Below are 25844 nucleotides of genomic sequence, written 5' to 3' on the forward strand. Positions count from 1 at the left end.
ATTGGGCATCATCTGGGCCTCATGAAAAATACTTAGGGGACTCTAGCCCATTATTTATGTATTGAGGAGCGAGCCCTTATTCTATAAAAGGGACTCCCTCACTTTCATTAGAGAGCACCTATTATTCATATACTGAAGAGCGAGCCCTTATTTTATAAAATGGACTCCCTCACCTTCATTAGAGAGCATCGCCGCCAGCTGAGCAACCGCCTCGCCTCGAGCATCACTCATAATTCATGTACTAAGGAGCGAGCCCTTATTCTATAAAAGGGATTTCTTCACCTTCAACGCCACAAGCCGAGCCAACCAAGGCAACATAAGCTTTAAACCAAGCAGCCTCGCAACATGTGCTACTTCTAGTTGAGCATCACTTCACTTTGAGCACCACCTCATATCAAATATCGGTTCAAGACGACATCTAGTTACGTTGGCCCACACATGGACTGAATTTCAAGTCTCCAGCCAAAAGACTCTCTTGACTGAAGACTTGGGGGACTACTGTTTATACCATACTTAGGGTCTCCGTATTTAGACCTCGTATAAATACTCAGGGGACTCAAATGTAATTATGTAATAAATGAAGGGCCATTTCTTAAGCCTCCTCACATCCCCTAAGCTCTAAGCTCTCTCTCTCTCACTCTCATATTCAGAGCTCCCTCACCCTCCTCATTGGGAGAGGCCAATTTCCTAGGCCATCAGAAGCCTCACTCTCTCCCTCAGAGGCTCTGACTCTCTCTCCCTCACATACAAAGCCACAAGGCTCATAAACAGAGAAATACAATATCAGTGTGGACGTAGCCCAAACATTGGGGTGAACCACGATACCTCTTGTGTTATTTACATTTCTTGCAGATTCACGGTCGGATTTGCATTGTTCCAAGACCCCTCCGGTTTTGTGCATCAACAAGTTTAATAAAAAGTTTAATAGTGTTAGATTTAGGGTTAAATTGAAAGATACATGTCAACAAATAATATATGAGACATCAAATTGGGAACAACGGACCTCTAGCCTAAAAATATGGATGTTAACATGAATATTTAGACAAAATATGTAAGTTGGCATTCAAAGTGTCATCCAACTATCATTGAATCTAGCTAGTGAGTTGTCTAAGCCAAGCTAATTCTAGGAATTAAATTAGTTCTACAAACGAACTGATGATTGTTTGGATCATCTGGTAGCGACTTTGATGATATGCACATGGTTCACTTGCACCACCACCTAGAGGGGCACCGAAAGCACTTCCTGGCGCACGTAGGCGGACGAGGGTTCATTTGCTACACACCAATAGAAGAACTAGCTACTAAAGAAAACGATGACAGCTTATGGTAATTGCTAAAACGTCTAGTAATCACAAAGGTAAAGATCTAGAACGAGGGTCAACGAGTATATGCAACAGCTAATTGTGAATCATGTGGGGATACGTTCAATCTAAATGCGTGGTATTGTGACTACAATATTGATAGTTTTATGTTGGGACCTCGTAAACAGAATGTTAAATAAAGAGAAAGTCAAATTATTGATTCAAAGGTACTTTTCAGCTTTAGATGGCGAGACAAATTTAATTAAACACGTGAGACGTTAAAATGATTAAATATGGAAAAATACAAGTAAATAATTGGAAGATGATAATTAATTCACTAGAAACCATTAAAATATAAAGATCGTTAAATCAACTTTTCTATTTTAGAAACCATGCATATCATGCGGTGAGATGAGATGTGTACTTAAAGCAGATCATGTTGCTTCTGTTCAAACCAGCTCCCCACATTTAACGTTAGTACTCACAAGTTACAAAGAAATAGAGAAAATTAGAGCTTCAGAGGCTGCGTTTCACGCCCTACATCATCCTATTCTGAGGAGCTGATCTCGCGCTTAATCATTTAGTTCAGTTTAAAAAATAGAGCTCGAATGGGAAATTGGATTGGGAGATGCAACGGGTTGTACTCAGCTGATGATCAAGGATTAACCAGTCATAGGACATCCTCAAACTGTTTGAGAGTTAAGGTGCGTATGACTAACAGGCAACTCAAGGAGCTGATGGCGAAGGTGGACATGAATAACAAAGGTCGAAATTTCGAGGGGCTAGGCCTTGTGATCCTGCAAGAATGCTTGGAGGGTAGGCTTGTTGCTGCTGTTGATATTAATCATGATGATGATGAGATATTGAAAAATGGAAGGGATAATTGGATGCTAAGCACCATTTATGAAGGAGAACAAGAACATGATCATAGTTTGTAAAAACGGTTGTATTACTCTTTTCATTTCAAGTACGTAAAGTTTGAACATAAAAAGATCAGATACACGGATATGTACAGAGAATAATCAGTGCTTTATTTCACATGGAATTTTAGATCAAACTAATATTTTTATTAGCTTGAATTTTACACTTCTGCTAGTATTTGGTGAAAAGAAATCAAAAGGGCTTTTGGGTTACAAAAGCACTTCCATTGTAAGCAAGCGAATTATATTGGATATCATTTTGTCCTCGAGGTCTGGAGGGTTGGAAATTATATATATTATAATATTATTGAAAATTATATAGTTTCAATAATTGAATGACAAATGTAATCTCACTTGAATGTCTTGTGTCTCTGCAGTTGAACTGCTAACAGGCAGTTGTTATCATTCAAATGTTGCATCCCTTGACGTTATGTCTGGATAAGATGCACTCATTTCATATTTTGATTTCAAGTCAAACGGGTGCATCCTTTGAAGAAGGGATGCATTGAGTTTTAATAACCCCAAGTATCCCCACCCATGTAAAGGAGGAGTTTTTTCCCACTCTGCATTTCTCATTATTATCCTTTGTCAAAACGGGTGCATCGTTTGAAGAAGGGATGCATTGAGTTTTAATAACCCCAAGTATCCCCACCCATGTAAAGGAGGAGTTTTTTCCCACTCTGCATTTCTCATTATTATCCTTTGTCAAATTTCAAGTTATGTCTTGAGAGTACGAAATACATAAGGTTCGTCAAAGTTCGAAGATTACGATGCTTCGAATTTGGATTATAGATTGTTAAATCCTGGGCAATGAACACCTACCGAATTGCAAGCACACTTTTTAGAACATTGCATTTATGCAAATCTCAATCTTTAAGTTTGTTAGTTTGTCCACAACCTTTCTCCTCAATTAATTTGATGTTTTTGCTGTTTCGTGACTAGTGACTACTGTTATAACATAATTGAAAAAGATATGCCAAGTATGATTTAAACAATGGTTATCTCTTATACCTTGCATGATGTGATTTAAACAACTGTATAACGTAATTAATCACACTGTTTCCCTTGCATTTTGTGGTCGGAGCATAAGTAGATCAATAGACCGCTGAAGCTTCAAATTGGACCACATCTTCTTATGTAAGGGAAACAGATGCAGAATAGCTTTGATACAATAGTGTACACATATATAGCAGTAAGCACAGAACTCTGATACAATATTGCACAAACATATGCATGCAGTACCACTAATAGTCTATACAAGTATACGACCATACAGTCCATATATTATACCTATACTAAAACCCCAAAACCGCGCTAACTGTTCATGGACAGTGCGCGGACGAAAATGTCCTCCGATTTGATGTTGTTGTTCCGTTTGGTTGAGCTTTTTGTACAGTAAAATTACACCAGTGCCCGTTGTTTGGTTGTCTTTGACGGAATTGGACTTCGTTTCATTTTTTTTGTGGTTGTATTTGTTTTTGCTACAGTTGCAGCATAGTTTTGTCAAGCCCACGTGTTGGTCATCGCGTGGTACTTTGTTTGGGTTTTATTTTGTTGCGTTTTGTTTCCTCTTATTTTCAACTTTGTTTCACTGTCGCTTTCACCCGTTTTGTTTCCTCTCATTTCCATCTTTGTTTCGCAGTCGTTCTCACAGCTTAAATCCTTTTTGCCTCAAAAATTCCTACTTCGGGTCATCGCAAATTTTTGTGTTGTTGCTTTCAGTCAGTGTTTTGTGAAATTCTGCAACCTGCGATTGCTCGGAAAATACAAAATCAATGTAAGGTTTTTATTTGCACCTTGCGAAGACATCTGTGTTTAAGGTGAAGAGTTTTGAAATTATGTGCTTTTAATTTGAAGGATAGTGTGCTTGCTTATTGTTAATTATTTTTATTTCGTTTTGAATTTGTTAGTTTATCTTTTATGCATCTAAGTATATGAAATTCGATGTTTTAGATTGGATTTTTGTGGTTTTGAGTTTGTGGGTTTTTTTGGGTGCATGAGAAAATGTTATCCAATAGTTTGATTCAACATTTTTCCTCAATCTGTTGCAACTTTGCTGTCGTTGTGCCCCTTTGTCAAACTTTGTTTTCTATTTTTTATTTTTTCTGTGCTGCTTTTGTAAAATTGAAGTAGGAGTTTGATAGATGTTGATGAATCTCGTAGTTTATCGGCAAAGAGAACAACACCTTTTGTAATGTTTATAGTCATTTACCCATAGATTCATAAAGTGGTGTTATTTTTATGGAGGATGGTTGTTAATCTTTTGTATTATTAATTTCGCAGCGTGTGGGTTGCTTGGAGACCACCGGGTTATGCTTTTGTTCACTTGGATCACAGTAGAGATGCAGAGGATGCAATTGGTGAATTAGATGGTATGTTTAATATTTGGCTATTGATTTTTAATATGGGGTTTTCTTAGTTTATATCATTTGAATCCAGCATAAGGGAGAAGCATAAGTTCATCGATAACATTGTTTGTGAAGCAGCATAATTAGATGGTATCTGTTTTGAGATGCATATTTCAAAATCTTCCTTATGCAACCTGTGATTTTTCACGAATTATATGTGTTCAACTGGGTCTAGGTTTCTTCTTTATATAATGTGGTTGTCACCTTCATTGGAATTTCTTCATTTTTTGACATGTGAGATATCTCAATCAAAATAATGCTCATCATATAACTTATAATTTAGTAGAACAATATTGATACCGTTGCTTGAGTTGTGAGCATTATGTTTTCCTCTTCTAGAATTGTGACTTGCGGTCTTACTTTTTATGATTCACTGTTTTATTTTTTATGTTAATCCTTTACTTATGCATTGATGGGTAAGTCTTTGGTTCTGTTTTTTGTTGAGCTTTTTAATTAGCCCCAGGCTAGCTGTCCATTCCTAATGGATGGGTTTGGTTTCTGGATTAAAAAGGCAGTTTCTAACTATGACATCTAAGAAAAGTATAGTCTTTTTTCTCCTTTTTAGCTTATTAAACATGATTTCCTAAGTGTTTTTTAATTTGTCTGTTTGCAGTGTGGGAAAAATCTTATTATCTCCTTGAATCTATAGTTTACTAATATGTGGTTTCTTTTTTAGTCTTCCCTTTTGAATCATTGCTTTGCTGCTTTTATCAAATGTTCCCTATTTGATAATAATATGGGAGAGCAATTTAGGTTTCTCTTTCAACGGCAAATATACCTTTGGGACAGATACTTGGATTCCAGTTTTGAATCCTTTTTTCCATATTAAATCCTGCTTTCCAATTTTGTATACTTAATTAAAATTACTTTTTATTTTTTATTTTTTTATATAGGTTGTATAGTTTGTTAATTCAAGTTTAACATCTTATATTATTTTTTAACTTAAATAAGTTCGCAGTATTAGATTGTTAGTGGGGGTTCACTTCAAGATCACAATGCGATGTGCTTTGTTCTACAATTGTGTTCAAACATTTTGGATTACTTTCTTTATCTATAGATTTGCATTATAATATTGTTTGTTGTCAAGTTATTAGTTCTTTTCCGTGCATATCGATATATAAAGCTTGAGATTTAGGTTTTCAGTCATGTGATGCTCAAATGCTTTATTAATTAGTTGGTTAAATGTATGGTGATCATTTGGGGCTATAGAATATTAAATTTGTTGTCAATGCTTTGAAATTTAGCTGAGTTCCATGGATACCTGATTGTTTCATATTTGTGTTTATTTCCGCTTCACATTAATGTAAAGTTATATTTATGGAAGAAAAAAAAACAACAGTTTACACCCATGCCACCTGACAGACATAGTTGTCTTTTATTTCTTTCTTAACTTACTAAAACTAACTTAGTAAGTGTTTTTCTTTTTGGTTTATGCATTTGCAGTGTGGGAAAGTAATTGATTATATCTCTTTAACCCTGCTTTTCCCTTTTGGGACAAGTGCTTCACATTTTGTTCTACTTTTGGTAATTGATTATTTGGTTTCCTCTTTAGTTTGATTTTTCCAACTATTGTTTTACTGCTTTCATAATGTGTTAAGTGTTTCATAATAGTTATTCTTTGTCATCTATTAATGTGTGATCATTTGTCTTACTATCCTAATATGAACTGTATTTTTTTTTTTTTGTCAAATTTAGTTCTTTAATTACTTTTGGTTGGCTTATTTCTTTTCTGAGTCCTTTTTATTTTTGAAATTTCGAGTTTATGTAGTGGTTATCGGTTTTGTAATAGTTATGTTAAAATTATTTTAACCATTTATTTAATTAGGAATGAAAGAAATCAATCCTTTCTTTCATATTTATTTATAGATTTGTGTTATGCTGATTCTTATCTTTATAAAATTTATTTCTCTTTTAACAGATTCAATGGAAACAGTTAAGGTCACCCCTATTGCAGAATTGCGTCTTTACACTAAAGCGGAGAAAATAAAGATTTGTGTCTGTAGGATATGAAAATCTAGCATTTCTGCAACTGTTCGTAAATACGTAACACTATAGTGTATCTTGGTTGATGAAACGGTAAGCCATCATTGTCCCATAATTTAAATTAAGTATTTTAACAGTTATAGTTATGTCATAAGTCATCTTTTTTTTCAACAGTTAGATTTTTTAACATGTCTAAAGTGTTGTGTAAATCTTGGTTGTGATAGTTGACATATTTTCAGTTAGTTTATTTACCCATTGTGCTCATTCAATCTCTTTGTACCAAAATATAATGTTTTTTTGCTATTTACTTGATCATAAGTTTTTTAATTATGTTATTATTCTTTTTTTGTTTTTTTTTCTTAATAAGGCATGTGATCAATTATGAAGAATAATGCGGTTGAAGCATCTGCATCAGACATCGATTGTGAATTGGTAGCCTCAAAGATTGACGCTGGTAGTTGTTACGAAATTATGAATTTTCGCACAATCAAAATCAAAGGACAGTATAAAGTGGTGCCGCATGAAACCCATGTTATATTCACTGGTACAAAAATGTTTAAAAACTGTCTACCATCTTTCCACCTATCCCTCGACATCGGTTTTCCTACTAGATTTCAACATGCTCTATCCTCGTCTGAACAGAGATGATATTCTTACAAGTAACATCAATATGTGTATATTTGTCTATATATGTGTGTGTGTGTGTGTGTGTGTGTATCTACATGTCCATCAATTAAAAACATTTATGTTGTTTTTTCACTGAAATGAGTTTTGACATTATTTTTGTATTAACTTTTTAAATTGTAAGATGTGGTTGGCCATATAATTGCAGTCCAGCAATTGGAATCAAAACAGATTAATCAAAGAATAGCGTAGAAGTGTGATATACGCATTGAGAATATCGTATTGTTCTTTTCTTTAACTGTTGCAATTCCAATTTGTTAATATCATTTTCTCTGTTAGGTTAGGAAGAAAATTTAGTGTCTCATTTGTTTTGTGCACAAAAAAGAAGAATTGTCTGTTACATTGTGGGCAGATATTGCAGACGCTTTTTGTTCTTTATTGATCCAGAACTTGTCTTTGCCGATTATTGTTGTATTTACAAGTTTAAAAGTCAAGATTTACCTAGGTAGCTCATTTAACTAAAACCCACTTTTTCTATCTTTATTTGGATATGTTCTTACATTTCTTGCTATAAACTATTCCACTCTTTTATCATTATGGAATTTTACTGTATTTGATTGCTACTCTTTATGTGTCACAACCTATCCCGGAATTTATTTATCGTGGATGTGAAATGACAGAATTACCCTCATCGGTTACTAAGGTACATGTGACATGCTATTTGAATAAATGCATACTCTCCTAATTTCTTGGAAAATAAATTATGGGGATTGAAATTGTATGTAATTGTGTGGTTAGGGACTTAGGAGGACATCCACACACATAAAGCAAACCTCTCTCTCTCCTATCCCGTGTCTCTCTCTTCCCTCTCAGTTCACTCTCTCTCTCTCCCTTCGAACCGTATAGACACACTCACCATCGAACCTCCAAACACAGATTGAAGGTTTTGAAGGCATCACTATACTCGTGAGAACCCTACGAACTCACCCATACCCATTTCAGGTAAGAAATCTTTCAATTTCACGTTGAAACCTCAAGGTCCGAATTGAGCACTGTTCACGAACTTTGTAATGGTTGGTTTTTAGGACAATCCAATCTCACAATGAGCTTTAGGAGGTTTTCACGAAGCTCGGGGACGTTCGTTTGAAGGTTTTGGACGTCGGGATCACAAGGTTCGAAGGTGGCCAGTTTTGGGTGAAATTTCCTGACGTGATTTCGAAGGATTTGGAAGTTTTTAAAGGTATAGCCTTCTTCCTCTCGTAATTTGTGAAGTTTTGGTGAAAATTTCATGGAAAATGGTTGAGAATCGAGCGAGAAAATGTCGATTACAGGTCTGCCCAGTTTCCGACGCCGGCGAGTTTTCCGACGTCTGGAGGAAGGAGATGACACGCGTGGGGGGCGCGTGGGGGCGCATGGCAGGTCCAAAAATTATTCTAAAAATACCTCGACATCCGTAATGTCGAGTAGGTCACTGTGGTATATTCATATACCCAATTTGAGCATCGTATGAGAAGTTATTACATATTGTCGATTATGTGCTTTAAATAATGTTTTTATAGTTGTTTCGCATATAGGTGATACATATCCCGAGGACGAGCGCATTCAAGGAGTGGGCAGGATTTTCTGTATTTACCTATATACTATTGGTTTTTCCCAGAAATTGAATTTAAATGAAATGTGTTCTAAAATGCCATGCATACATTATATGAATTGATAATTGTTGCATATATATGTTAAATGGTGTTGTGGACGCACATGTGAGTATTAGGTGAGTTTTATGTTAATCATGTGAATTATTGTGATGTGAATTGTGTTGAGAGCTCATAACATGCACCCCTGGTGTTAGTGCTTATATTATTCACCCGCACCATATGCTCACCTTGGATCTAAGTAGGTGCATGTCGTACAGACCATTAGAGGGTTCCGACATGTCGTACAGACCATGAGAGGTGGTTCCGACTTGTAGGTGATTTTAGATTATTATACAGTTGTTGATGAGAGAAGCACTAGAGCGTATTCTTACACCTTTTTTATCGTACAGATTACTTCAGGTAGTTCCGATGTATGTGCAGAGTAGCGCCGTACAGGTCACTGTGGTGACTCCGGTTGGTTGGATATTGAGCTATTGAATTAACCATACAAGACCAACTGCAGGGTCTCCGGTTGATTCCTTATTTCACCTGTTATAATGTTACACCTTTATTCTGTTATTGACGTTTATTGCATGGCATACTTTCTGGTTTTTTATAAAGATTGGTGATTTGAGATATTTGAAGAATTATATGCATATTATTTTATTTTCTGGGAAAGTATACAGGTTTTACAGCGAGAGGTTAGAAATGTTATTAAATGAAGTGTTTTAAAAAAGATTTGTTTTACTGACCCACTCAATTTTGTTTTGTGCCCCTCCAAGTTCTAATTAGCGGTGTTGGTGGCCCACGAGGATTTCCACGGCGTACTGACAGACTACATAAATGTAGGACTCACATGCGGGTGTTGTAATTTTGGTTATAGTCCTACTTGACTGCACCTAGTACTTATGCTCTGAATATGTGTGTTTCACACTTAAACTCACTCTAGTATGCTAGTTAGTTATTATTGTTAGTAGTTGGTTTTTATTCCTTCGTAATTCTTTTATCTTTTGCTTCCGCGTCGCACTTTTGGTTACGTCACGCCCACGTGACGGCCAACACACCTTGATTCTAGGATCGGGGTGTGTCATTATGACAGAATTTTGATGTCTTATTTTCTTTTTTCTTTTTTATTTCTTATTTATACACTGTTAGAACCTGTTTGTTACAGTTTGTATTTCGTTTCTAGCATTGCATGTTCAAATTATTTTACCACATTTTTATATGTATCCATTTCAATTTTTTCCTCACATTTAAACATCTACCATCCAATTAAAAACATTTACTCATCTATGATATTTGCTAATATTTATTTTACAATTCTGTTATTATTTTTTTGCCATCAACAGAGAACATCGTCTTGAACAGTACCAGCTCCTCCCTTTTTTTCATCGACCTAGACATCCCGGAGGTTAACTCATATAAATCAATGTTAGTGCACTTCTAAAATCGTCATTCCTGTTAAAACCTCTAAACATGCTGATTTTTCAAAATTTCTTATTTTCTTTTTAAACTTGCAGGTTCTCAACCTGTAAAGTCCCTGTAAAAATGCTGCCTCCTTCTTCAAGGAAGGAAAATGAGGCTAAAATTCTTCGTACAGCAAGAAGAGTAATAATAGATAAGCTGGTCTTTTTGGATCCTGATTTGTATAAGGTATACAAACGATTTATGCTTTTCTATCTTCTTTAAAAAAAAATAAATAAATAAAAAATAAATAAAACATTTATCTGCATTTTTACATATTGAATAAAAACTAATTTTGTTGTTGCTCTTTTATGATACACGTGTCATAAAACATTTGACAAAATGATACATTCCTATGTAAAGCATCTGTCAAACGTTTTGACACACGTTATGATTGGTGGTACAATGCTTGCCATAGCTATGTCAAACAAATGCATAAGGACCCATCGACTGGGCAACTCATCTGTCATAAACACCCCAACCAAATTCCAACACCATGGTAACATTCAATATGCAAGTTTGTTATTCTGTTTTTTTTTTTTACTTTTTCTACGATTTTCAATTCCATGTTGTTTCTTTCCAACTAAAAAATGACTTCAAATATGTAATCTCTGTTCTTTAAACTTCTTTGCTCTGATTGTTAACAATGAGTTATAAGCCATAAAAAAAAACTCATGGAATTTAGTTTTTAAATATAGGTACAAAGTTAATTTGATTCTTGAAGACAGCACTAATGAAATTAGTGCTTTGATAATTGGCAAAGCTGGAGAAAAACTCTTTGGTATGCCCTGCAAAGATTTGGTCATGAATCAGAGATTGATTGACCAACAACAACTACCAAATGAGTTTTTGCGACTGATTGGACAAAAGAAGATTTTCCACTTGCGATTCGGAAATAGAAAAAATAGTTTCAACTCAAGTGATGTGCTGGTTTACAATGTGTCTGATGATCCAGCTATAGAGCCAATAACTCCACATATCTTACCAAGAGCAGTCACAGTATCTTCCACTACTGTATCATCTTCGACCTCACCATCTGAAACAAGCGGAGAATCACATAAACGAAAAAGGGAGTTTGTGAGGAAAGCTCTTTTTACTGGCAGTGAACAGAGGTATAGATTCAAACTCCATAGTATCATAAAATCCGATACTTTTATTTTACTCCCTATGTTCAAATATTCATATCTTCTAGCTATCTTGTTTTGCTTAATATATACCTGTCAAGAATCTTTTCTCTTTTTTTAAAGACAAAATTTGAGTAAAGAGATATGAATTATAGTTGGACAACATTTTTTGTGTTTTATCCAATAAAATGTGCTCATCAGTCAATTTCAGAAGTTGACCCGAAATAATTTGATGAAATGCCTATCAAATTGTTGAAAAAAAAAATCACCTCCAGCTTCTGCAAAATTAGATAGTCCCTCCAAAAATTAACTAGGTCATTATGGTTTCATTTTGCTAAAATCTTTGCTTCAAAACTGTTTAGCTGCGAACTTCATCACTGTCTAAATGCCTTGCATTATTTTTCTTTGTACAGGTTGGTTTCTCAATGTCAACACTGATAATGCTCATGTTACAAGATGTTTCCTCCTCTCTGTATTAAACATTGTCTAATATCTTTGGTGGTTTGTAAATACCACTTTCTACACAATACTGGACAATATTTTTGCACCTTCATATACCAACATTTGTTAATTTTTTGTGTACAGAAGCTGGTTTAGTTTTTAGAGCACAAAGAATAGCTAAAGTAGAATATATAGCTCTAATATTTTTTATATCCATGTATGAAAGTATCTGCTAAATTTTTGTTTGTAAATATGATCATCCTAATCCAAAAACAGTTATAAGTGTTGTGATCCAATCATAAACTTTCATGTTTATCCCTATCTTCTCACAATTCAAGCTTTTCTCCAACTTTTCCATTTTCTTTGTTATTAATGTTGTTATTGCTTTGCAAATTCATTTTTCAAGTCTTTAATATAACATTTCATTCTGTTTAAAACCCACAGCAACTCGCGGGTATAAATAACTAGTGTATGCTATTTATAAAAAGGAAATCAGAGGCCTTCCCTACGTAGAATTACTAGTAACAGTTGCAGGACTGCAGTCAATTAGTGCTACAGTATACTGCCACTAGCTGGACAAGACTGGGGTAATTGGCATGAGAAACCAGACACTACTCTGGCAAGCAGCAGATGTTGGCCCATGTGCCAACCTTACTTGAACTAAAATATTACAAAAAAATCCAATTAGGAAAAGAAAAGCAGATGACACTTTACCGCAATAGCAGAATACATCATGTCTATACACTTTGTTACGGATTTTGTCTCCACTAATCCCCCTTCCTCCTAACAACTAATAATTTATCTCCACTAATCCCCCTTCCTCTTAACAACTAATAATTTATTCCACTAACGTTATCGTTCATAGAAGAAAAAAATTAAGCGAAGAAAAAATAATTGTAGTTTACTTGGGCCTCATATTGGGTGACTGAAAAGCCATCATAGTTTACTTGGGCTCTATTGACAGATGGGTCCGTATAGTTCTCATCTCTTATCTTCGGCCTTGAAGAAAGAATACCTCGCCACTTTTAATGACTCAGTTGCAAATAAATTTCTCTCCATTATTAGGTTTTTTTTTTTTTTTTTTTTTGAGAAATGGTAGGATATTTATTAAGACCGCAAAGAATACGTACAACATGAGGATAGTATGCATACTTGGTCTCGATAAATTTCTATCCATTATTAGGTAATTAGATTTTTACAAGTAACTGTTAGATTGACTTGTTAACCATTCTTTATTATGGTGTAGATTATGTTGAAGAATCTAAATATTACACATGATAAACTCATAAACCTGATATATTTTTTTTTTTGACATAAACCTAATATAATTAAATACAACTTAAATTGAATAATTTCATTATTAATTATATCAAGACCTTTTATGATAAATATAACACCTATTGAATTGCACAGTTGATTAAGCTAAAAAATATATACATGTTGATTAGTAGTAAACTGCTAGATAGACACTGAAAGCTAAAAGATTTCTATTTTAGTATAAGAAAATCTAGTTAATTCTATTTCATATTTTCATGATGAGACTAAAAGTACTCGATTTCTTTTTGCAAAATAGTCCTATACGCTTCATTTACTATTGGCAAATTTTGAAGAGAAAAATTCTACAGAAATGCAGACCAAATTTTCTGTTCTGTCAAATGTAGTACCCAGTAAGGGACCTATATTTTACATTCATGCATGTGAGGTGAGGTGAGAACTTAAGAAGGAGGAGGAAGTAGGTTATTAGTTGTTTGTAGGGAACAGTATCAGAAATCATGAGTTGCCACGTTTGGAGAAGCTGACTGAGGTCGATATTCGATGATGCATGCCCAATATGTAGTTAAGGAAACAGTCAACACAGACACAAAGCAGTCTCACAAATGTCACAAAAGTTGCTCTGACCACGGCGCTCGTGAGGTAGACATTTCTTCTTCCCTCTAAATCACGAGAAGACTTGCATATAGTAAGTACTGTCATGTGTTGTCTCGTTTCAATATTGTATTATTATGCATGTGTATATTTCTCTTTACATGACAATATATTATTCATTCGAGACGTCACAATAGCGATGAACATGTTCTAATAAGTTGTTCTTCTAACTCACCAGCCACACATATAATGCAATGACTTAGTAAGAACACAAAAAGAAAAATTTACACAAAAGTGTCAACTGTAATTTGTTTGCAAGTAAAATATATATGTAATGTAATAAATTAGTACGAGAAATTTGACAAATCCTGATATTCAGTTACATAGAATAAGGTCGGTAAACGACCATTAGTGACTAATAGGGGTTAGGGAGGATACATGTCAAATCAGTGACAATGGGGTTATTAGCTACTGACAGACCATGCATCTACACACTTCATTATGTGCAACAAAGTAACTCAATCGTGATTGTCAGATTTTCTTGTAACAAAATAATAAAAATTGACACAGCTGAAGTTATATATAATGGTAGGATTTTGGAATACCAAAAAAATTGAGAAAAGTTTTCGAATTTTGACTAATAATATGAAAGATAACAAACCTAAGGCTAAGATGACCCATTTATAATGTAACGTAACCCTTGAAACCCTAGAAATCCAAATAGGAAAGGAATTAAACAAATAATAAAATAATTAACAAAAAGATCTTAAAATATTAAAAGCCGATTTAAACACATTAAACAACATAATTCGCCCAAATTCCGACTGGCCCAAAACTGACACATCAAACGAAAGTAACATTAATCTGAATAGGCTGAAAAGTCCAAAACATTCAGTTTCAGGATATGGTAGCAGCAAATAATCTTTTAGCCAGTGAATTACTAGTTTCTTAATTAAATGACGCTTTCTTCTTTTAACTTTTAAGTATCTAAAATAACACCAATTCCGACAATGATCAAATATATATGCCCACATTACAGCCAATGGTCAAATATATACCCACATAGGGACTAAGTCATTCATCTCTCTCGGTCGTTGGATGCTACCCAATACGAGTTTGTATGGACAATCCAGCGGCTAGTGAGATGATGACTTGGTGAGGCATTCAATCCTTAATACAAGTACATACCCAAGTTCCCTAAAGTGGGTAAGATGGTATTTGGTTTTGTGAGAGACTCTTCTCATAATGGAAAGCTACAAGCACTGGCAAGAGGCATGTGCTTTGGTTCTGCTTGCCTGCCTGGTTTTGCAGCCTTCATGTGGATAGTATACGACACACTCCACATTTTCTCATACCTCTCTTTTTCTTTTCTTTTCATTTCATGGATTTTATCAAATCTCCATCTCCACAGCTCGAGCTCGGCTTGCATGCTTTGTCTTCAAGCCAGCCTGCTTTCAGACTCGAATTTTAATGAACAAGGCCATCTGTTAAGTTTTGGTTTTTACTTTGTGGTTTTACTTTTTTGGAAACTAGGGTTTAGAGCTGTGAGATTCGACCAAAAAAAAAAAGAACTGTGAGACCCCATGTGGGGATTGCATGAAAAATTTAGACAATGAAACTGTAGCAACTCATTGTCCAAAGTTTTAACCGGTTAAGATCCATTAGATTCTTATCGCAAGATTTAACAGCTGATTTTTTGGACTATTCAGTGGTACATACCATATCATCGTATTTGAAATTAATAGTTTAAATTTAATCTCTAAATATACGTCATATTTGGAATTAGAAATATATGTATACCAAATCATCATAGATAATTTTTTTACGGAAGTTAACGACATAGATCAATGATTATACATTTTGTTAAATTCAGAGACCTCAATTTAAAAATAAATAAAAAATTAATTCAAAAATAAATTGTAAATTAGAATAAAACTTCTTCCTAAATTTTTCTTATTCGAATCTTCTTCTCTCTGAGTTTGAGTCATGAATGGTAATAAGTTGCTAACATGTGATTTTTCTTTTTTGCTCCTTTTGGTTGAGAGCATGCATGCGTATCAATTTAAAAGGCCAAAAGCTTATGCATTTCTTCCTTATATTATTAAGTTGACTGTGTGGAAGTTTGTATGCCTTTTAACTCTAGTAATGATTAAATAACGTAACCAAACACGAGTTAACCACTCACTCAAACCTCAATTTGAAAATTTTATCTCCCTTTGACCTTCACTAATTATGAAAAAGAAAAATAGAATCTTGAGCTTGCATATAGCAAACTTTTAAGTACCGAAAGTGATTCTCCATAAAACTCTTTGATTCAATAGTATTTTTGTTAGTAACATTCGTCTTAGTAGCACTTTATAACAAGTACGTGTAATATGTTTGATGTTTATACCATATTTAGGGCCTCGTATTTAGACCTCGTATAAATACTCGAGGGATTTAAATGTAATTATGTAATAAAGAAATGGGCAAATATGTAATTAGGGGAGGAGCCCTTATTCTATAAAAGGGTCTCCTCACCCTCACAAACCTTAGGTCTCTCCTATCTAGAGCAAAACTCTCACATTACGGAGCGCCCTCACTCCCCCCACTCCCCTCACCTCTCAGATAAATACATAATTAGTGTGGACGTAGCCCAAACATTGGGGTGAACCACGATACATATTATGTCATTTACATTACTTGCAGATTCACGGTCGGATTTACGTTGTTCCAAGACCTCCAGTTTTATGCATCAACATATGACATTGTAGAATGAAAACACAAAACATGCTGGTGTTAGATGTGATCCATATTAGCCCAAAACTTTCAATGGACATTAAGCAAAAACACTACACAAATTTAAAATATATATTCTCTAAAAGGCGCATAGAGATCGTGAAATTAGGGCCAAAATATGAACAAATTAAAACACTAAAAAAATTTCCTTTCAAAAAAAAAAAATTTTGGGACTATGTAACACTTTACGAATACAAAATTTGGTGCGATGTGTTAAACCTTTTTCTTATTTGAGAGTACGAAAATGTATGTAATTCAAATTAAAAGTACGGATGACAATTCTAACCGTTAAATCCGATAACCGTGGATAACCGTCCGAATGGATTAGATTTGGGTATGGGGAAAAACCGTGAATATTATTCAGTTATGGTTTTGGATATGGTTATAAGGGTCCCCAATCCATATCTGTACCAGAATTTGAACCGAATAATATATAATATAATTATATATAATATTAAAGTATTATATAATATATATATATATATATATATATATATATTCATTATTCACTTAATCCATTACCTTGATAATACAAAAATTGCATTGTGTGAGTTGCATTTTATGGCAAAGTTCAATAGTTTTTGATATGAATCAAAATCTATGAGAATTTAATGGTATTTATAGGCGATATCAAAGATCAACCAACATTATCAATATTTAGCTTTAATTTTTATGCTCCACAAGATCCATTAATTAAATCATTTTATACATCAAATATTTAATGACAAAATTAATATTTACTAAATTATCATGCATCAATTGGGCAAATATATTTTTTGTACTAACGAAGATGGATATAATCGTTAACCAATGGGGAATCCGTTATCCGGTAGGCATGGTTAATTTTTGTGGTTATGAAGATGGATATAGCATTTCCGTTCCCAAACCGATCCGTTGCCATCCCTAATTAAAAGATAGTCTGCAACTAACAAGTGTACACTTTCTCTCAATGCATGCATGTAACTGAAACCCTTTTAAGTTTACATCTATAGATGTTTTACAACTTTTCTCAACGGTACATTTCTTTCCTGCAAATTTTTTGCTGTGAATATTCCAAGTGTTTGACTTACAGTTGCCAACATTCTGCGAACCAAAACTTAAAGATCTTCCAATCACATTCGTTCATCGTATATCGTGTGATGAGAAATTATTGTAATTTTTTTATTTAAAATTTAATATAAACGATACCTGACAAAAACTAATCGTACGATGTATGATAAATATGTGTGATTGGAAGATCCGGCTAGAATCCTCACAAAGAGGATCCGGCTAGGATCCTCTCTCAAGAGGACTGTCAAAGCTTTGTTTGTAATATAATTAACAATCATGTCATCCATTGCTTAATAAAATAATCAAATTAACCACCAATCTCTAATATATTTGAAAATAGCTAGGGCACAATGTTCAACATAATACCTCTACGATTAATATAATAAGGTATGTTCAAATTAACCACCAATATTCTGTTATGTTTGAATATATAATTATATGTATATATATGAGTCTGTTCTTTAGACATCAACGTAATAAGGTACTTTTGCTTTTTTGCATTGTTCTAAAAATCGGCCTAGGCGGCACTTAGGTGCTGGGTGGTAGAGCCCAGCCCTGATTTTGGGCAAGGTGTTTGGAAAAATCGGCTAAAAGCTAGTCAGCCCTAGGTGGCGCCTAGGTGGGCTAGGCAGGCCTAGGTAGCTCCTAGACGGAGAGCTAGGTGGCACCTAGGCGGTCCATTGCGGTTGTTTTTTACCATTTTTTTATATTAATTGTGTGTTTTTTTCTTTTTTGGTTTCATGGTGGTACACTTATAAAAATGGTGTACCTAATTTGCAAATGATGAATTTACTACAAGTTCATCCAATACTCATGGAAATGGTGTACCTAATTTGCATTTTATCATTATTTTACAAGTATAGTTTTTTATAGGTGTAAATATGTATTTATTTACAAGATATATAATAAATTTACATAAATCCGTCTAGGCCCACCTAACAATTTTTAGAACCTTGCTTTTTTGTGCGCTTATAGTTGGATGATAAGTAGACAGATAAAAAAAAATTATCAGTTGGTGGTATCCAAACTTTCCCAATGAATCAAATGGGAGAAAACTGCTGTCATTCTCAACTCCTTTTATTTGGAAAAAGGATCCTTGCTGAATCATTTTCCTAGGGATCCCATGATCATGACCGTTTATTGTATATCGTGCGGTCAGTTTTTGTTAGGTATTATTTATATTTAATTTTAAAATAATTTCTAACCGAACTATGATGAATGATCACGATCACGGGATCCCTAAAAAATAGATCCGACGAAGATCCTTTCCTTTTATTTGATACCCAATATCTTATCATCTCTGGCTTTTGTAGTATATCAAGTAGATATGTCCTAAATCTCTATGCATGATTATTTGTTGCAAAAATGATACTCAGTCTTCATTTTATTCGACTAGATTGTTTCCGACATATGATTGTAGATCCGACTAATGTTTAATAAATATTAAAAGAAAAACAAGGCCGTTACGTATAGTCAATGTGAACATATGTACAGTATGTAATCCATAATTCCATATGGTTATTTGTTTGATGTTGATTTGCAGGTAACCTGTGTTTGTTGTGGTATGTCTCATTTGGTGGTTAAATTAGAGAATAGTGATTTTATCTTTTATTAGTTTTGCGCGATTCTCTCGAAATCATCTCAGCTTTGCATTTGGATTTATTTTGAAGGTTATGTCAAAGTGGATCATCGAAGAAGATTTACGTATATTTGACGCTAGATTTAATCTTCATTGTGATATAATTTGCAATTGTACTGAAAGATCTTTGATTCTCTAAAGTTGTATTACTCCAGCATTATAATTTTTTTGGTTTCGATAATACTATAGTCTATAGATCATCTTGTTTTCGACAGAACACGATATCAATATTGCGCACCAGATACTCCCAAGTCCAAGCAGCTGCCAATGCCACGCCAACAGAGCCGACAGTGGAACCAGACATATAAGAAGAAAACAATTCATGGATTCCTCAAACAAAAAAAACCCAAAAAAAATCAGAGGTTTGACCGATCTCTTCGACAGTCCAAAGCCGTTGTGTGGTAGAGACAGTCATGATTCGGTCTCTGAGTTTTAATTATATCTGGTGGATCTAATTACCCTCTCTCTCTCTCTCTCTCTCTCTCTCTCTCTCTCTCTCTCTCTCTCTCTCTCTCTTCGTATCCCATGTCACACCATCACTGACGCCGCTTACCACGCTTACCACTGGTTCTTCTTCTTTTTTTATAAATCATTTATATAAAAACCCATTTTAATGATATTTAATACCAAATTAAAGTTGAATATAATCAGAAGGGTGTCCACTATTTATTGATGTTCCTATCCCGAAAGACCATATTGCCCTTTCAGTGTTTGTCAACTTCGAACATGGTGGATGGGTGCAGTGCATGTATATATGGATTTATACAAATTGGCCGGAGCAATGTGCTTTACTCTCTATAGCAATTTCGAATTTATTTCTTCTAAATTTGGTAAAAACATAGTAGAGGTTTGACTTCTGCAAGCATCATATGACAATTAAGAAGATGAGATTAACAATTGCAGAACTCTTTATTGTGGTGAAAGAAGTCCGATTTCTACACCATGGCCAGCTTGAGCTTTCAACTACTAACATGAAGTCTCTTAAATACTTTTCCATTTTATAGTGATTAATTGGCGATATTATGGCACAACTACATTGTTATGTGGCAATTTACATGGTGAAAATGTGGAAATCTTGGACATCAAAGACTTTAATAAAATGGACCCATATTGTTAAAATTGGTAATCAAAATAGCATGACAGAGTGAGGAGGTTTAGGTTAATATAAAGGAATGGGGATATGAAAAAAGGTAGTGCTATCTGCACACTTTTTTTTACCTTCCACTCATCATTTGTTAATTTTTATCCTTCGATACTCTTTAATTTATTCAATCCGACGACCGAAAATTAAGAAGAATGTATGAAAGGTAAAAAGAAATGTGTGGATAACACCGCCTTATGAAAAATTAAGTATGAGGTAAACAACCCCATATTGTAATCTCATACGTACCTTGATTTTTCAGGTATGAGAATGTATGAGATGCCTAAAACATTTATCTTTTCCATTCTTCAGTTGTTAGTAGTAAAAAAATGAGAACCCTACAAATCCATTCCTCTTAAAGAAACATGCCCTTAGTAGAGTCTCTTCTCCATGCATGCATTGGTGGGCAATTTAGGGTTTTCAGGAGCATCCAATTAGGAAGAAGAGAGATGGTGTACTTAACAAAACCAAAGGTGCTTAAATAATCTAATTAGTACAAAAACTTTTATTATTGATTAAAAACACCCATAATTTTCAAGGTAAATTTAGAAGGTTGTGCCAGAAAGTTTTGGCCCACCAAAAACAATCCCATTTCCTTCCTTCCTGTACTTTTTTTTGGTTAGGAGAATAGCTGCAGCTTGAGAGAGAGAGAGAGAGAGAGAGAGTCTCTCAAGGTATGATATCTCCTCAGAGACCCACCAAATTGCCATAAACAGAGCAAGCACTATTAAGAGGGGGTGGAAACTGAGAGAAAAGAGAAGAGAGAGAGAGAGAGAGAAGAAGAACAGAAAATATGGAAGGTTGAATACAGCGAAGCAATTGTTCGTGCAGACCCACCCCCCACAATCCTACATTATTATTATATATTTATATATTCTCACATATATTTATATAATATACATTATATATTATATATATTATATTGGTCGAAATATACACACACACATATATAATTGCATATTGGTGAGAAAAAGAGAGAGAGAGAGTGCTGATACAGCAAGAAAGGCTGGTCCTTTGGTCTCTGCTGGTCTTCCACATTTCCATTGGCCACCACCTTTGCCTACCATTGCCGTGGGTTCCCACTAGCAGCTTTTTTGTCTTCTCCATTCTTTTTTTCTTCCAATAATTTTATAAATATTCATTATTTCTCTGCGTTTTTCGTCTGATATTTCTTCTGACTCTGCGTTTAGTGTTTTTGCATATATTTTGATGGGGTGGTAATATTTCTCTCTCTCTCTCTCTCTCTCTCTCCCCTTTTTTTCCCACCCCAAACAGTAATGATTTTCTCGTTAGGGGAATCGTTGTTGAGGAATCTGAGGATTTGTGAAAAAGAGGCGGTTGTAGAAGAAGAAGAAGAAGCATCCTCATTACAAAAAACCAGTCATTTCACAAACAAGAAGGAGAAGACCAAATAGAATCTCACCAACTGCACGAGTGTCTCTCTGTTTTTTTTCATGTGATCTTTCCAGAAAAACACCCAAAAAAATTCGGTTCTGGGTTTGTTTTTCTTTTCTTTTTTTTCTAAAAAAAAATTAATCTTTTTGTTTTTTTGGGGTATTTGTTTTTGGTTTTGATGAATCAAGGAAGGCAATTTCAGATGGTGGGGGGGAGTAATTACATGAATAATCAAGGGCAATACAATGACACAACTTTTACCAAAATCTTTGTGGGAGGGTTGGCCTGGGAGACTCAGAGGGAAACCATGAGAAGGTACTTTGAACAGTTTGGGGAGATCTTGGAGGCTGTTGTGATCACAGATAAAAACACTGGAAGATCCAAGGGTTATGGATTTGTAAGCAAACCCCATTATTTTGTTATGATTTTTCAGTGTGTTTTCTGATTAATTTGAGTTTGGTTTTAATTTATGTTTAATATTTTGATTAGGTTACATTTAAGGATCCAGAGGCAGCCATGAGGGCATGCCAAAATCCATCCCCTGTGATTGATGGAAGGAGGGCAAACTGCAATCTTGCATCTCTTGGTGCACAAAAGACTCGCCCACCAACTGCTCTCCATGGTTTTTGCCTTTCCCATACCATATATCAACTCTTTTCTTTTACCATTTCTTCAATCATTTTGTTCTCCGACGCGGGATAAATCTTCCGCGGGATGTGAGTGCCCGGTCGACGTGCTGTATTATGCCGGTGGACTGAGCACTCATATTCCGCAGAAAACATTTGCATTCCTAAATGGAAATGTGAATCTGAAATGTGCTAGGGTTTGGAAAGAAAGAAGAGACACAATATGTTTGTTGATTTTGTTATGGCATTGCTGCAGGTGCAGGAAGGTTAAGAGCAGCACATGGGTTGGTGGCTCCACCAGCTGCTTATCATGGATCCTCATCAACCTATGTTCCTCAACCCACTGGCCAATACACATTTCCTTATTCAGCTTATGGGTAAGCCTCAAATTCCCCAAAACAAAAACACACCCAAATCTTTCCTTTTTTCTCCATAATTTCGAGTTCAATTTACATAAAACGAATTCACTACCGCTTAACCATCCATAAAAGTCACTCCATATTTTCATTTTTTTGGTTTTGTCAAAATGTTTTCATCCATTCCATATCTGATTTGCTTTTTCCCTTGTTTTTGGGTGTAAATTTACAGGTACACTGGATATTCACAAGATTCCATGTATCCCATGGTAAATTTTTTATTTACCATTTTAAGTGGGCACATGAACCATTTATTTTTCTTTATTTTTTCTTAAGCTGACTTTTGTGCAAAATGCATGTTATTGTGCAGAACTATTACAGTGTCTATGGTGGTGGTGGCCAACAATTCTCACCTTACTACACCACCACAACTGGCGGGGCATCAGGGCCGGCTGGAATTTTCCAAAATGTCTACCCATTTTATGCTCAATATGCTCAGAATAGTAGCCAGGCTCATGCCCTTGGTGTCCAATATCCCCAAATGGTACAGTACCCTTATTTGCCTCCTCAGCCCTTTGGCTCCACCTCCACAACTGGGATCCTCTCTCTTCCTCCTTCAATGCCAATCACCACCCCCACAACTACCCCAGGTAAAAACATTTTAACCATTTTCCCGCTGATATTCCAACATGATTGGTTTGAAATACTGTCACTATGATACCCCGGTGAGAAATTATCTAGAGAATTTACAGTTTACATGCAAAATGTTACAGGTGCAACAGCAGCAGCAGCAACTGGGGTCACATCAGGGGGGGCAGCTGCCCCACAACCTTCTGGGGCACACTCTGAGCAGAATCCTTCAACTTAATGTCCACAGGGGGATCAAAACAATGTCAATTTTTCAAGACTAACCACATTGACAGAAGGGTAACAAAACCAGATTTTCAGCCATCAACCTCCAAAGGGTTGCCTGCTGCTGCAGATTAATCACATCAGCTGCCATCAGAAGAGAGCAAAAGGGTTTCATACAAGTGTCAGCATCCGATTGGTTCTTCATTTGCTTCACTAACTTCATCATCATCATCATCATCAGCAAACATGTTCTTGGTTAGGACAAGTAGGGGAGTCTAGCTTATTTTTCAAGTTAGTTGTTAGGATTAGGGGAGGAATTAATTAATTAATTAAGACTCATATCAGATGATTAATTAATCATTAATTCATGTAATTGCATGAGGTGGAAGCTAAATATTGGGCTTTGGATTCCACCTTACAACACTAATTAGCAGTTGGATTATGTGCCTTGGATTGCACAGAGCATCCAATGACATATAAACCCTTTTTGTTTATATGGGAGAAGATTAAAGCAATCGGGTTTCAAAAGATTTGTTTTATATCTTTGAAACACCAGTTTGGTCAAAGCTTCGGATAGCTTGATTGGCCATTTAACTTGTAATCTTTAATTTTTAATTTTTTGAATTTGGTCATTGTTCAAAGCTTCGGATACTTTTTTCGAATTGATGAATTAGTTGGAAGAAATAGAAGATTGTCTCTCTAATTATTTTGTACTTTTTCTTTGGTATGATTCTTCTTTTGCACAATCAATCACTTTCGAGGCTTTGAAGAATGTGCTTGGAATCCTAGGAGCTCTATCAAAATAAGGGGGAATGCATGGTTTTGCTAAAAATGCTGAGAATACCATATTTTTAAATCATACTTTGTAAATCATATGATGTGACGGTTTATGATTTGATCATTTTTTTAATGATTTAAAGGAGTCCAACTATCAACAGTTATATCATGTGATTCACAAAATATAATTCAAGTAGATAATCTTTGTAACATCATTTTGGTTTTGCATACTTATTTAATTTGATTTGGTTTGGTTTTGAGATGCAAAATTGACTTGGTAGGAAAGTGAAAAAAGAGAGAAACAAGAGTAATGCTAGGTAATAAGTAATAAACATGTTAATCAACACTTAAATAATAATCAAATCATCAGCAACAACATTATATAATTTGCAAAATATAATTCAAATAAATAGTCTATCTAGCATTACCCGACAAACAATCACTATATCACTCAAAGTTTCAAACTATATGAAAAGATATTTGGGGATTCAAGTTGATTTGACATAAAAGATGTCTCTTGCTTACCTAAAATGACATCAACGTGCTTCAACGTTGAAGAGAAAAATAACAAGAAGTAGTGGGGGAATTTTTCGAATTGCTACCTGAATTTTTTCTCAAGTTGCAATGACAAAAGAAACTAAAGCAATGTATGCAACCAAACTTTCATGAGAGAAGATTTTTGTCAAGGAACTTGAATTCCTATCTTAATTGATACTACCAAGATTTTAGAGTGGTTGTCCCAACCTTAGCCGCTCCCTCTCTCTCTCTCGCGTACATAAACCCCTACAAATCCCCTGCTCTTCGCCGCCGACTCCTTCTTTTGGCCGGGGTCGGCAGGCCACCCACTTGATTTTCCCCCTTTCCTTCTACTCTCCAGCCCGCTACCCCTTCCCTTAATTCCTCCTCCTTCCTCCCATCTTGCTTGCCCCTCTACCGCTTATTTTTTTTAGGAAAACTAATGAAAATGGCTTGAAAACTTTGAGTTTTAATGATAAGGACAAAATAAAGGATAAAGTGAATAGTACCAGGATTGACTTTTTAGTGTAAAAATGTGGTTTTTCGTTAAAGTGAACACTACCAGGTACTTTTCGTTAAAGTTCCCTATTTTTTTTCCCAGCCCCACTCCTTTCCATCCCTTCTCTTATGTTTTCCTGTTTGCTTTCTCTTCCTTGATTATGGTAATCCTCCTTAATGCCTGGTTTCCTTAAGCTTGTCTCAACCTTCCCGAGCTTGTCTAAGTGGCGACAATAATACGGCGAAGTTATCAACTATCAACATATCATCAATATTATTGATATTAACAAGACTTCGATTACCTATTTGTCTATATACCTGTTAAATAAAAAATCGAAGTAAAATGTGTTCATTGGACAGTCGTCGAACAAGCCAACTGGTGGGCAGTTGACCAAAAATTTCCTCCTTTTCCTTATAGATGAGCTCAAAATTTTAATTTTAACTATTAAAACTT

General features: G+C 34.8%; 2 protein-coding genes and 1 long non-coding RNA gene across 4 annotated transcripts; all 3 read left to right on the forward strand.

The window, feature by feature from the left end:
• The first annotated feature begins 3843 nt into the window (after nucleotides 1-3843).
• Nucleotides 3844-10197, forward strand: LOC126622862 (uncharacterized). Its single transcript, XR_007623547.1, has 7 exons — nucleotides 3844-4041; nucleotides 4505-4593; nucleotides 6548-6705; nucleotides 6980-8238; nucleotides 8322-8476; nucleotides 8568-8699; nucleotides 8796-10197. It is a non-coding gene; the product is annotated as an uncharacterized LOC126622862 (long non-coding RNA).
• A 218-nt stretch (nucleotides 10198-10415) lies between these two features.
• On the forward strand, nucleotides 10416-11855 carry LOC126614094 (uncharacterized). The gene is made up of 3 exons (XM_050281742.1): nucleotides 10416-10520; nucleotides 10673-10830; nucleotides 11030-11855. Exons 1-3 carry the CDS (start codon nucleotides 10416-10418, stop codon nucleotides 11574-11576), a joined length of 810 nt encoding a protein of 269 aa, XP_050137699.1. The 3' UTR covers nucleotides 11577-11855.
• A 9186-nt stretch (nucleotides 11856-21041) lies between these two features.
• Nucleotides 21042-24302, forward strand: LOC126622813 (uncharacterized). Of its 2 annotated transcripts, none has more exons than XM_050291525.1 (6): nucleotides 21042-22162; nucleotides 22255-22387; nucleotides 22648-22768; nucleotides 22980-23016; nucleotides 23118-23397; nucleotides 23521-24302. In XM_050291525.1, exons 1-6 carry the CDS (start codon nucleotides 21944-21946, stop codon nucleotides 23613-23615), a joined length of 885 nt encoding a protein of 294 aa, XP_050147482.1. In that variant the 5' UTR covers nucleotides 21042-21943; the 3' UTR covers nucleotides 23616-24302. The 2 variants fall into 2 exon arrangements, with proteins under 2 accessions (XP_050147482.1, XP_050147487.1); XM_050291530.1 differs by having other exon boundaries at nucleotides 21045-22162; nucleotides 22654-22768.
• Nucleotides 24303-25844: the final 1542 nt, after the last annotated feature.

The sequence above is a fragment of the Malus sylvestris genome, chromosome 1, assembly GCF_916048215.2.
Source record: "Malus sylvestris chromosome 1, drMalSylv7.2, whole genome shotgun sequence".
Classification (NCBI taxonomy): Eukaryota; Viridiplantae; Streptophyta; class Magnoliopsida; order Rosales; family Rosaceae; genus Malus; species Malus sylvestris.